The sequence below is a fragment of the Taudactylus pleione genome, unplaced genomic scaffold (assembly GCF_031769625.1).
Source record: "Taudactylus pleione unplaced genomic scaffold, aTauple2 ptg000444l, whole genome shotgun sequence".
NCBI classification, from domain to species: domain Eukaryota; kingdom Metazoa; phylum Chordata; class Amphibia; order Anura; family Myobatrachidae; genus Taudactylus; species Taudactylus pleione.
In genome coordinates this window covers 489192-503699 of record NW_028284846.1, presented here as the reverse complement: position 1 = coordinate 503699, position 14508 = coordinate 489192, and the positions used below count along the sequence as shown (strand labels likewise).

The 14508-nt window shown below is 45.9% G+C and overlaps 1 protein-coding gene across 1 annotated transcript in view; it reads right to left on the bottom strand.

The window, feature by feature from the left end:
• The window catches only part of KIF14 (kinesin family member 14), a 97803-nt gene that overhangs the window by 65882 nt on the left and 17413 nt on the right, over window positions 1–14508 (bottom strand). Inside the window, exons 3-4 of the mRNA XM_088447895.1 lie at window positions 3556–3810; window positions 1650–1734 (exon numbers count right to left, since the gene is read on the bottom strand). Coding sequence (XP_088304021.1) covers window positions 1650–1734; window positions 3556–3810 — 340 coding nt within the window. The remainder of the gene's footprint in view (window positions 1–1649; window positions 1735–3555; window positions 3811–14508) is intronic.

The following is a 14508-nucleotide window of genomic DNA, read 5'->3' as shown; positions in this document are numbered from 1 at the left end:
CAAAAAGTCCTCTCACCTCCAAACTGCTTCCTACCCTCAAATTTACCATTTCTCTCTGGGATCGGCACTCACTAAAATTTAATTTTACCTCTCCAATCTCCCCCTTGACTTCCATTTGGTTTAATCCCACATTCCCACCTGGGTCCTCCACCAAGAGAGCTTATTTGTGGTCTAAGGCAGATCTCAAATTCCCTATAGATTTCTCCAGACAGGGCCAATGGCTGTCCTTACCAGAACTTCAACAGGAATGCCAGTCTCAAATTCTAAGCCCTCTCAAATTTTTCCAAATCTGTGATTTTCTGAGCTCCCTACTCCCTGCATCAGTACTTTGCCCTTTGAATACCTCTGCAAATATCACCCCTTAAGGGCCTGATTTCCAAACTTTATTCTATTTGCCTTGACATAGCCCTCCCTTTCTCGAGACTTCATGAGGCTGAATGGGAAAAGATGAGGAGACATGGGAAGAAGTGAGACAGAGGATTGCTAATTGCTCCATCTCAACTAATATTAAATAAACCTCAAATTATCGATGGCAGCATAGCCCCACGAGACTCCACAAAAAGTTTCCCTCCTCGTCACCTGACTGTTGGAGCTACATATTTGGTGGACATGCCCGCATATGATCCCCTTCTGGGAATCGGTCCATGGTCTCTTGAAGTCCCTTTAGGAACCCCCAGTAGCAAAGGACCCCTGGGTAATTTTGTTATGGTACCCACCCCCAGACTTTGATAAATTTTCAAAGAAACTACTTATGCATATTCTGTCAGTGACTAAATCCCGGATAGTCCTTAACTGGAAAACTATTCCTCCACCAATTTGTTCTGCGCTTAAACACCAGATTTGGCATATGGGCTGCTATAGAGGAGAGAATTTATCATCTTCATGATAGAGGCCACATTTTACTTAAGTATGGGCTCCATGGCTCTCTGCCGAACATAGACCTCCATCTTTCTCTACCCCTGAGAGCTGAACACCTGCCGAGTCCGTTGGGTGGTTTAGGCTGTGTTTCTTATCTCAAACTACTCCCATTACCTACTACTTTAACATTACCAATTTCCCAACAGATTGGTCTGTCATTTTTCATTGAATCTACCGCAGTGATCATCCCACCTCTGTACGTATTCCCCTTATAATGCTGTGATTTTTGTTTTCCAAGTTTCTATTTGTATTAATAATTTGGTCATAAATTTATGCTCATTGCTAATATTTATCTATGCTGATTTTATTTATTTTTTTGTTTCTATTTTGGGCTGGATCACGCTATGACATTTAACATTTGCTATATTTGTTTTTCCGCAGTATGTAACACAGCTTTAATGTTTTTCAGTTTTATTAACTGACCGTTCAAAATAAATAAAAATAATAAAAAAAAAATGCTCCTGTAATGTCCTGCAATCTTATTTGCCACTTTGTGAAGTTACTGCAATGCAAGTGACTTGCTATTTGTAAGTGCATAGCACGACTATCAAGGGACACTTGATTAAAAAAAAAAAAATACCCCACAAAAGTGTGTATTACATTAACCCAGGGCTTCACACACTACAGAACACGCAGCTAATTGAATAGAAAGACAAGTACTGATCTATCTTTTGTAATTATTTAGGATATTTTCTTGGTCTCTAATGTTTGCAAAATGAGAGATTCAGTACCTGTTGCTTTGCATTCTGGATCCAGGAAAACAGATGCTCGCAAAACCTTGGTATAATTCCTAATTCTTCTTCAAAGCCCATCATACTGCAATAAAATAAAGAGCCATTAATAACAATTTAAGGGACAAGTTATTCATATAAAAGACAGCAACACGAAAAGGACCCAAACTAAGAGTCCAGTACAGTTTCTTTAGGTATTCTAGCTAACATTGTTTAACTTAGGATTGTAGAAGACTTCGGGGTATATGTAATTGCCTGTGGACTGCAGGCATCAGCGAGTCCATGTGAGACAGCCAGATGCTTTAAAGTAGCAGTCATTTAAAAGGCAAAATCAACCTGGCGTTTCATATATTACATATATCCCATCATCTGAAAAAGGCTCTAGACTTTTTTTTGATTCACAGGGGTAGACAGACTAAAGCTTCAAAAACAAAAAGTGGTGGTGTTGATTATAGCAACCAATCATTTTATAGGATGGAAATGAATAAAAGAATCTGATTGGTTGCTAAGGGTAACACCACGGCTTTTTATTTTTAGAAGCTCTAGACAATCTACCCCTGTGAATCAAAAACATCCTTGAACCTTTTTCAGATGACGGGGGCCCATGCGCCATGCAATGTAAGTCGAGTGAGCTGCAAGGTCCCGTGCAACTCAGCTTTTGCAGGGCGTCTTTTTTTACTCAAAATGCATCTTTGTCACAATCAGATGTCACAAACAGCTCCAAGAGACTGTACGGATTCACTTCATATGTGACACTTATATATATCTGTGTGCGACTGAGTCTGTATACGAAGCACAACACAACTTGGAGTGGAAAAAAGCCGCAGCTGCTGCATCGAAGCTATTTGTATATAGATTCAGAATCAGTCGCACACAGATATACAAGTGTCACATATCAAATTAATCAGTGCAGTCTCGTGAAGCTGTTTGTCCCATACGTTTGCAATTAAGAAGCATTTTCAGGAAAACATTTTAAAAAGACGCCAGATGTAAACCGACCACAAGGAACCTGGCACGCCGGATTAGGGCTGTTTGGCGCAACTGCAGCAATACCAGTGACGTGCAGTAAAGGTAGGCAGGGGAGGCAGATTTGAAATAAAAATGATTAGAATAATGCAAAGAAGATATTTATAACTTCTAAACATGTTTTTTGTTTATTGTAATCATTTTTATAATTAACACTCACCCGCTTTGTGGAGCTCCCTGGGACTGCAGGGAGACGTGAGATGAGGCAGCAACAGCACAGCCTCGCTTCTGTATAGTCAAACACTGCTTGCAGAGCTGGGGGCGGGGCCACCCCACGGGTAGTAAGCTGCACAGAAAAAGAGCTAATAGAGGCATGCCTCTGAGTATGGAAGGCATGCCTTTAGCACTGATGGACACATTGCGTTATGTGACCAGAAAGTGCACTGCAGTGTTTAGAGATCAGAGCTCAGTCAGACAGCAGCAGCAAGAGAAGACCTGCATCACCCAGATAGGAGAATCAATGGACACTGAAGCTTAGTGTAGTGAGGGGAGAGTTACAGTGAGTAGACTGAGACAGGTTCCCAGCACTCAGATCCATCTCCATATGTGCCTCCCCAGCCAGTGACCTCACCGCACCTCACTGAGCAATAGTGTATGGGGGCACATCTGTAATATTGTAAGACACAAGGGACTGATAAAGAAGATATTGTCATATTAGGGCATGTGATGTCAAGTTATGACACGGGATGAAAACGTGGCAGTGTATGAAATTATGGGGGGGGGTATAATGGATGTTAGCAAACAAAAAGTTGTGGTCGTAACCATCATACAAAGCTGGAACTCTATACAGCACAGATGACTCTAGTAAGAGCATGTGAAAGACAAATATTGTTTTATGCAACCACTGATAGCTAAACAACTATTGTATTATAAAACATACGTATATGACTTTCCAGATCCAGTCTGACCATAGGCAAACAGGCAGGTGTTGTATCCCAAGAGAGACCACTCTAACAGAGGAACAGCCAGCTTCTCATACACCTTTTCTTGACATGCATAGTTGGGATTGGACTTCTCAAATGACCAAAAAGAGAAGTCATAGTGAAAGTTGTCGGTTTGCTTGGAGTCAGGGTGTTGTACAATGGTCTCTTGTCCATTCATAGAGACCACTTGCATGGCATTTTCATTTATTTCCCTATAATATTAATAATAATAAAAATCATGTTAAGGGATGTACAGAAGATTGATGCATAAAAAATAAAATTTCCATTCCTTTTCAGAAAATGTTATATACTTTTTTAAATAACCAATTATATTCCTTACCATATAAATAATGCATTATTCATTATACAGTATATAGTCCTTTATTCCCTTGCAGCTCTGTAGAAACAATGAGCACGGCACGTGCTATAGCTTGGTGATGTAAGAAATACATATCCATTTATACTTTAGGACAGCTTTATGAATGTGAGAGGGATTTGGTTGGGGGAATTATCTTCTGGAAAGATGAATCAGAAGTGGAGGTACACTTCGATAGCTATAAAGTAGTATTTATTCAGTGATACAACATGTTTAAAGATATTATTGCTCTAGATTAACTGAAATGGGATTAAGAGCTGGAATACTCCTTATGCAAGAATGGGTGCGTTAATCATGCGTTTGTCCCAGGAAGTACAAACAACTGAACCACAAATAAATAAAATACGGAGTAAAATGTGCACTGCAGCTTTTATAGAAAACAGTTAGTACCTCCTCTACAACAAAGAGCAATGACACAAAGCATTTTAATACACAGTAAAAAATGCAATGAGTGTCCTCTGTTGGGTATGAGGTTGGCTATCCTTGTTACAAATTTTAAAAAAAAGAAAAACAATTCTAGCTATAATAAGATTTTATATTTATGTTAAAATCTTTTGACTTCACTGTATCGTGGGGTAGAGAACCCCATTCAGGACTTCGGACTTTTGGCACTTGCAGGGAACGCAGTTATTTTTCTAGCCAAAGCCCACAGGACAGAACCATACAGAAACTAATAGAAAAAACAAGAAAACCCCTGGAAAAAAATAAAAAATTTTAATTTAGTAAAAGAGAACTAAAATATAGTAATAGGTTGGCATTCAGTGTGCCCCAGTGTATTCAAAGCCCCAAAAAAGTCTTAATTGATCTTTCATTCTCTTGGGGGACATTGGACCATAGGGACAGCCCAAAGCTGCCCTGTTGGGTGGGTATACCGAGTGTTGCAGTGTGTGACACCTTCTGGCCAAAACTCGTATCCTTAGACATTCCAAAAAGATTAAGAACCCATTTATCAAATACTATTTGTGGGATTCTCCCCAAAAAAACACACATTTTGTGGAGTACTCACAAATATTAAGGATCCCCAGGATGCAAGAAGGAGGGACTGCAGCAGATATCTCCAATGGTCCCTCCTTTTGTTGACAGCAGCAGCCCCATCAGTTTTTATAGGGTTACAAGGTTGTCAGATTTACCAAGCATTCCAGAGTTTGAGCCCGGCAGCTCACACCATCTTCAGATGGCGTTAGCCTCTGTAGCCTATGGGCTACACTCAGCAGAAAAGACAGGAAGAGGATTTCATAGGATCCCTTCCCAGTAATGTGCACTGCACATGCGCAATCGGAAAATCACTTAAATTCAAACACATTGTTGGGATGTGCTTCTTTCGGAACCCCCTGTCTCAGAGTGTGTATATTAATATCTCCTTGCAAATCTTAATTTCTTATTACCGTGAAAAGCTGCAATAGGAAATGAGAGAACTTACCTTTGTTAACTCACTTTCTTCGAAGTCCATAGGGTCCACAGGGAGACCTTGGGGTGTAGGTGACGGGAACCAATCCGGGCACCATGCAGTTAAATATTTTCAGCTCCCAGGATGCAGTGGGTCCACTCTCCCCTATACCCCACCCCCGAGCCACCTCAGTTTGTAATAAGACAAAGGCCGGAGGAGGATAAGAGAGAAGGAAGACTGGAACACTCAAGAATCACATTCTCACACAGAAGGAGACGGAAAACCGGTGACCAGCAACATAGCCCATGTGAAGCCAGGTGTGTCAGGACGGGTGCCCTGTGGACCCTATGGACTTCGAAGAGAGAGAGCAAAGGTTAAGTTCTTACCATAAATCTAATTTTCTTCTTCAGGGCCCATAGACCTTGAGGCTGTCCCAAAGCAGTCCTTTTAAGGGTGGGAATGCTTCTGCGCTGAGAGGAGAATCCGGCGACCAAAGGAAGCATCCTGAGAGGCGAAGGTATCAAATGCATAGAACCTTAGAAAGGTCTGTACAGAAGACCACGTGGCCACCTTACAAAGCTGGACAGCCGAGGGTTCACGGCGAGCTGCCCACGAGGGACCCACAGACCGAGTAGAATGAGCCTTAACAGAAGTTGAAACAGGCAGGCCTGACTGCGTGTAAGCTTCTGAGATAGTCATACAAAGCCATCTAGTCAATGTTTATTTATTGGCTGGCCATCCCTTCTTGTGAAATCCATAGTGCACAAACAAGGAGTCTGATTTCCGAAGAGAACTGGTACGGTCCACATAAATCCTGAGGGCGCGGACCACATTCAATGAGGCTTCACCTGCCGAAAGGTCTGGTGATAGAAAAGGACTGTACTATAAATTCCTGATTAATATGGAAACTAGAAACAACCTTAGGAAGGAACTCAGGAGAGTACGAAGCACCACCCTGTCCTGGTGAAATATCAGGAGAGGTGGACAACAGGAGAGCGATCCCAATTCTGACACCCTCCTGGCAGATGCAATAGCCAGAAGAAAAAGAGTCTTAGCTGTTAACCACTTAAGATCCACTGAATCTAGTGGGTCAAATGGAGGACCCTGGAGGGCCCAAAAAACTCCTGCCAAATCCCAAGGAGCCACTGGTGGGACAAAGGGAGGTTGAATCCGGAGGACACCCTGGAGGAAGGTGTGGATATCCAGAAGCAGAGCAATTCTACGTTGGTACCACACTGACAGTGCAGAGACATGCACTTTCAACGAGGCCAGGCGTAGGCCGAGGTCCAATATAGCTTGTAGGAATGCCAGTATTCTGGAAATTCTAAACACCTGAGGGTAGCAATCTCTTGTATGACACCACTGGAAATATGCACGCCACACTTTGTGGTAGATCCTGGCGAAGGGAGACTTATGCGCTCTAAGCATCGTGCTGATGACAGAGCTAGAAAATCCCTTGGACCTTAGGAAGGATATTTCAAGCGTCACGCCGTCAAAGACAGACGATAAAAGGCCCGGGTAAAGGCAAGGACCCCGAGACAAACAGGTCCAGACATTGAGGCAGCAGGAATGGAGTGTTGATGAAGAGACTCCGAAGATCTGAGTACAAATGACGTCTGGGCCAAGCTGGAGCCATCAGCAGGACCGTGCCTCCGTTCTGTTGAACTTCCGAAGAACCCGGAGGAAGCAGGGATATCGGAGGAAATAGGTAAGCAAACTGGAAGTTCCACTTCACTGACAGAGTGTCCACAAAGCTTGCTTCAGCATTTCTTGTTCTGGACCCGTACACTGGCAACTTGTGATTGGGACGGGAGGCCATGAGGTCCACTAAGAGTTGAAACTCCTCTTGGTGAAGAGACCATTCCCCTGGATGCACGTCGTGACGGCTGAGGAAGTCCGCTTCCCAATTGAGAACTCCCGGAATGAACAATGCCGAAATGGAGAGATGAGATTCTGCCCATGTCAGAATGCGTGACACTTCTGTCATTGCTGCCCGACTTCTAGTGCTTGTCGGACTGAACCTGCACGGACTTTCCATGATGAATGTGCTTTGCCATCATGAAGGCCCTGTACACAGCCCGAAGTACCAATATGTTGATGGGCAGGTATGCCTCTACCATTGTCCACCGGCCCTGAAAGGAGTGTTGACCAGTCACTGCGCCCCATCCCTGGAGACTGGCGTCCATTGTTGGGAGTATCCAGTCTGGGACCCAAAAGGGGCGACCCTTGGTTAGATGATATATCTGTAGCCACCAACAGAGTGACAGACGCACCTCCGGAGAAAGTACCATCATCTGAGCTCTGATCCGTTGGGGTAATCTGTTCCACCTGGAGAGGATCAGCCCCTGCAGGGGCCTGGAATGGAACTGAGCATATTCCACCATATCAAAAGTGGACACCATGGATCCCAGAACCTGCATCGCCGAGTGGACTGACACCCAGCAACTGCGGAGACATCTGCATACTCACAGCTGCAGTGTGGAAATCTTTTCTGAAGTTAGAAAGATTCTCTGCTGGTGAGAGTCCAGAAGGGCTCCGTAATGAACCATCCTCTGTGAGGGAATTAGGAAGTACCTTTTCCAAATGATAAACCACCCGTGTGAATGTAGACAAGCAACTGTCAGTTGCAGGTGGTGATGAAGCACTTCTAGAGAACTTGCCAACAAGAGGAGGTCGTCCCGATATGGTAAAAGCCGGATACCCTGACTCCACAGGTGTGCCGCCATGACAGCTATAACATTTTTGGTAAATACCCTTGGAGCCGTGGATAGTCCAAAGGGCAGCGCCCAAAACTGGAAGTGTTGTTGCAGTATACCAAACCGCAGATAACGCTGGAGAGAAAGCGTTATGGGAACATGTAGGTATGCATCCTGAATATCCAGTGATACCATGTAATCCCCAGGTTCCATAGCCAGTATGATGGATCGTAAGGTTTCCATCCTGAACCTGGGCACCCCGAGGAACTTGTTCAGAGATTTGAGGTTGAGGATAGGCCGATGAGACCCATTCGGTTTCTGAACCAGAGAGAGAGTAGAATAATATCCAGTCCCTTGTTGAGATAGCAGAACTGTACAATTACCCCTGCCTGCAGCAAGGACTGTATGGCTCTCTGGATCTGCAAGGCCTTGGTCTTGTCAGAAGGAGGGCCTGTGCAGAAAAATTGGTGGAAGGCCTTCGAAGGAATGAAAGGGCGTACCCCTGAGAGACCACTTCTCTTACCAAAGCATCCTTGGTTGTTTGACACCAGCATTGGGTGAACTGAAGAAGTCAGCCTCCCACTATGGAGTCCCCCAGAGGGAGGCCTGCCCCGTCAGGCTGAGAGTTTATCCTCTGGTTTGGTCTTGTGCACCAGGCCTGTTTCTTAGGCTTGGCAGGCTTCTTGGCAGCGGCTGCCTAGGGAAGTACTGCCCTTTGGATTTTCCTTGGGTACGAAAGGACCGAAAGGAGGAGCTTTGAGACTTTGCCGGAGCAGAGGCTGAGGGCAGAAATGCAGATTTGGCCAACAATCTTGTCCAAGTCTGGACCAAACAATATCTCCCCATTATAGGGTAAGGTCTAGAGGCCTTTCTTAGAATCGGCATCTGCGCTCCAATAGCATAACCACAGGGAATGGCGGAGCAGACACGGCCGCAGCAGAGACCCTAGATGTCAGTAGACTAGCATCCAGAGCGGCCTCACAGATATATGCAGCCACATCCCTAATATGGCCGACCAGTGACACCCGATTCTCTGGAACTTCCAAGGAGTCCTCAAGTGTATCAGCCTAACTCTCTATAGCCTTAGCTACCCAGGAGATATCCATGGACGGCCGGGCAACAGTTCTGGAAAAAGAGTATATAGACTTTAGGCAAGTTTCCCCCTTCCTATCCGTAGGTCCCTTTAAGGAACAAAATGGAAGGCAAAGGTAACGTTGCACTCTTAATTAACCATGTAACGTGTGGATCCACTGCAGGGGGTGATTCCCACTTCTTCAATGAGCATCGGGAAATGGGTAACATGAGGTTAAATGTTTCTGAGGTTGATACCTCTTACCAGGCCTCAGCCATATGTTTCACCAGCTGATCTGACAGAGGGAATACTGGCGAAGACACCTTTATCTGTTTAAACAGAAGGTGTTTGGATTTAGGGACTGGTTCGTCATAATCTATAACCAATGCGGATCTGACCGCACGCACCAAGGGAGGAATATTAATCCTGGACTTAGGATCCACCTCTTGCCGAGGGGAGTCGGGTTAGAGGCATCAGCCACCTCTCCGTCATCAGATGACGTCTCAGATTCTGACAGCTGTGTGGATTGAGATGACAACACAGGGCGCTTAGCTGTCACTCTGCAACATGGTCTGAATAGCCGTAGAGGTCGTAGCTAGACTGTGTACTAAGGTAGCGAAAACATTGGGTGTCAGTCCATCTCCCCCATGGTGAAGGTCACCCTGTGGTAATCCCACTGTGGAAATGACCGCCTGCTGTGGTACAGGAGGGGTCTGCATAATCAGTGGTAGTCCCTGTCAGGAAGAGACGGGCTGCTGTGGTAGCCCCATAGGAGGAACAACAGCCGGGACCACCAGGCGGTCCACAAGGAAGGCCAGCATCTGAGAAAAAAAAACCCCAATGGGGCTCCTGTACTGATGTCGGGGGAGTTCAAGGCACATGGCGAGTTATAACACCTTATACATAACCCATCCCGAACCACATCCTCCTCACTGAATAATGTAGTACATAATCTGCAAGATTGCGACATAGATACAGTAATGTGTTCATTACCCTTGTCAGACATGTCGCACATGCAGGGTAAATGACGCACAATATAGCACTGGGTACAAAGCAACCACGAGTATGTATAAATACTAACAGGGAGTGTCTGGTAGGAAATAGCACTACATACGCTGACCCTGGGGAGAGTATGCTGACCCTGGGGAGAGGTATGCAGGGGGACCGGACCACGCGTTGTTATGGGAGAATTGCGACTGCACCATTAAGAAAATGGCCGCCGGAGACCTCAGAGGGGGCGTATCCAGAGGAGGAGAGCAGCTCAGGGAAGACAGACTACAGTGGAAAGGCGCGCTGAGGGGAAGAGCCGTTTAAACAGGGAAGCTGTGGCTCATGGCCGATTATTAACCCCTGGGATGCTGGTTTCCCACAACACATATACCCCGCCCCTAGCCATAGGACTTCAATTTGTTAACAAGCCTCAAGGCAGGAGAAGGAAAGAGGAGAAGGGTGAGCAATCATACATCAGAAACACAAAAAATTAGGGAATCTATGCCAAAAGAAAAAAAAAATGTACCCATGCAGCCAAGTGTGTCAGTGTGGGTGCCCTGTGCACCTTGAAGAAAAGGCATTATCTAGGTAAGTCTACCATAACTCTTATTTTCTTCTTCAGGGTCCATAGGGATACCATGGGGATGTCCTAAAGCAGTTCCCCAAGGATGGGGGACGCTTCTGAGCAGAAAGGAGAACTCGTCGCTCAAAAGGAAGCATCCTGAGATGTAAAAGTATCAAAGGAACCTAAGAAAAGTGTGGACAGAAGACCACGTGGCTGCCTTGCACAATTGCTCAGCAGAGGCACTACGGCTAAATGCCCACGATGGCCCTACAAAACGAGTAGAATGTGCTGTCACCATCCTTGGGACACGGGGATCAGCCTGTGTGTATACCTGAGAGATAGTCATGCGTAGCCATCTCACCAGAGTCTGCTTTTTAGCTGGCCATCCTTGTTTGTGAAAACCATATAATACAAAAAGAGCATCCGATTTTCTAACAGAGTTTGTACACTCCACATAGATATGGAGAGCACGAACTACATACAGGGAGGCTTCACCTATAGGAGAGATCTGGAGCCTGAAAAGCTGGAACATTGTTGTTTCATTCACATGAAAATGGGACACTACCATAGGATGGTAACCCTCCCTTGTACGAAGAACAGCTTTATCCTGGTGAAAAATCAAAAATGGGGAGGAACAAGAAAGTGCTGCCAAATCAAAGACTCTGCGTGCAGAAGAGATAGCGAGGAGAAAAAGTGTCTTTGCGGGCAATCATTTAAAATCTACAGAGGTTACAAGTTCAAATGGGGGAGCTTGTAGCCCCTTAAAAATGACAAATCCCACGGTGCTACCGCTGGAACTAAAAGGAGGCTGAACTCGCTGAAAAAAAAAAAATTCTAATATCTGGTAATGAGGCAATCTTCCTCAGGAACCAGAGTGACAGTGCAGAAACCTGCACCTTGAAAGTAGCCAGTCAGAAACCATGGTCTAAACCCGCCTGGAGAAAAGCCAGTATCCTGGAAATCCTGAACACCTTAGGATCATACTTTCTGTAGGCACACCACTGACAAAAAGAATGCCAGAACCTGTAATAGATGAGGGCATAGGCAGACTTTCGTGCACTAAGCATTGTCTAAATTACAAACTGGAAAATCCTTCTGCTCTTAAGATGGAAGATTCAAGAGCCATACCGTCAAAGCCAGACGAGGTAAGTCTGGATGCCAGCAGGGACCCTGGTTAGCAAATCCTGCCATAGAGGAAAAGAATACTGACTGTCGGCGCGAGGCATGGCTCCGGAGCTAGAGAGGGCACATTTCATCGAGAAGGGGCGCGGTCATCGAAAATGGGGCGTGTCTATAAGACACGTCCCCTTTTAGTCACTCTTGGGGGCGTGCCCGGCACTTACGGACACGCCGGGCAGCCCCCTGCGCCTGGCGTCTATTCCCCGGCGGTGACCGGGTCACTGCACATTTCTTCACCCGCGGAACACTGCGACCCGCGGGTGAAGACAGTTCCCGCAGGCTGTTAGGGCAGGGCGCTTTTTGCCCTCCTTCTGGAGGGCAGGGCGCTTTTTACCTTCCAGAAAGAGGGCAGGGCGCCGCGCCCCGCTAAAACAGCCTAGCAGGAGCGCTAACTGTCTATGGACAGATTCTGTATGTGTCTGTGAACCAATGACATCTGGACCAAGCCTGAGCCATCAGTATTACTGTTCTGCCTGCCTGCTTGAATTTTTCTGAGAACTCTTGGGAGGAGGGAAATCGGAGGAGAGATATATGCCAGCTAGAAGTCCCATCTTACTGCCAGTGCATCCACGAAGGCTGCTGATGGCTCTCTGGACCTGGACCCGTACCTTGTGGTTGTAATATGACGCCATGAGATCTATTTCTGGCAGACCCCAATTGCTCACCAGATGCTGAAATACTCCTGGATGGAGAGACCACTCTCCGGCGTGTATGTCCTGGCGACTTAGGAAGTCTGCTTCCCAATTGAGTACTCCCGGTATGAATATTGCAGAGATGTCCAGAAGATGACATTCTGCCCAAATCAGAACCCTTGTCACCTCTTTAATGGCTGCATAACTTCTTATACCTCCCTGATGATTGAGGTAGGCCACTGTTGTCGCATTGTCAGACTGGATCTGGACAAGCTTGCCCTGGAGCAGGTCTTGTGCCCTGATAAGTGCTTTGTACACTGCTTGCAGTTCTAGAATGTTTATTGGCAGATGACTTTCCTGATTTGTCCATCTTCCCTGAAAGGTGTGATGACCTGTCGCTGATCCCCATCCGCGAAGACTGGCGACTGTGAAGAGCAGCACCAAATCTGGAATCCAGAATGGCTGCCCTTTGTTCAGATGGTCCCTTCTTAGCCACCACTGGAGGGAGTGACAAACCTCTGGAGTAAGAAGGATCCTCTGGGACTTTGGCCCTCATTCAGAGCCGGACGCAATTAGCGCTCGCTCGTCCTGAAAATAGGGGTGGCTATTCAATTGAACCGTTCGCTGTTTGCGGTCTGTTCACGCCTCTAGGTCTGAACGAGCGAACAAAACTTGCGGTCGTTTTTTGGGAAACTACGCCCCCTGGCCGCTCGCATCCTACATAATGTCCGCTATTAGATTAATCGAGTACATCGAACAGGGTATGAACTGCTCGCTATTCTTGTGGTCGGTTTTTGCTACCTCAATTTTGCGAGCAGTTCTGGCTATAAAATAACCCAGTGACGTGGTTAATGACGCTGCTGTTTTAATTATGCACACCCATAAAACGCCCGTTTTGACCTTTAAGCACGCCTGCGTTCTGATTTCCACTCCCCGTTTTCAAGCACCTTCCCCTGTTACCACCCACATACGCCTCATTCTGTCACTGAAATTAGCAGGCATTCGCTATTTTGCGAGCACATGAATTTCGAACGCACCGACTGGTTCGCGCATGCGTATAACGATCCGTACGCATGCGCAGTTGGCCAAACATCGCTCGGAGCGAACGAGCTGCCGCTTACGAGTGGCTCTGAATCAGGCCCTTTATTCGATGATGCTGTCCGTTCCACTTGGAGAGAATCAATCTTTGCAGAGCACCATGTCAAAGGTAGATATTATTGATCCCAGGACCTGCATTGCTAGCAGAATGGATACTCTCTGCTTTCGAAGCAGCAATCTTGTCCTCTGGCAGAAACAGTCTGTGCCAGAGAATCCAGAAGAGCTCCGGATGTACCATCTACTGTGATGGAGAAAGTGATGATTTCTTCCAATTAATGATCCAGCCGTTCTTTTGTAAGCAGGCTATGGTCAGTTGAAGATGGTTTTATAGAATAACCGGAGTCTGCCATTATCAGAAGGTCGCCCAGATATGGCAGAATTCTGACTCCCTGATGTCTGAGATAGGCTGTCATGCATGCCATTATTTTGGTAAAAACCCGGGGAGCCGTAGATAGGCCAAAGGGTAGAGCCTGAAATTGGTAAAGTTGCTAAAGGACAGCAAACCGTAAAAATTGCTGGTGAGATGGTATAATAGGAACATGCAGATATGCATCCTGAATGTCCAGGGAAACCATGTAATCCCCTGGCTCCATTGCCAAAATAATTGATCTGAGAGTTTCCATACGAATCTTGGGTACATGGATAAACCTGTTGAGGGTTTTTAGATTTAGTATAGGGTGATAAGCCCCATTCGGTTTCTGAACCAGAAATAGATTGGAATAATAACCCCTTCCCTGTTACAATACAGGAACCAGGACTTTTATCCCGCCTGCATCAGGGAGTGAATGGCTTCCTGCAAGGCAAAGAAAATGAGGGCATACCCCTGAGATACCACATCTCGGACCCAGGCATCTGTTGTTTGATGCCAACAATCTGCAAACTGAAGAAGTCGGCCTCCTACCCTGGGATCCCCCA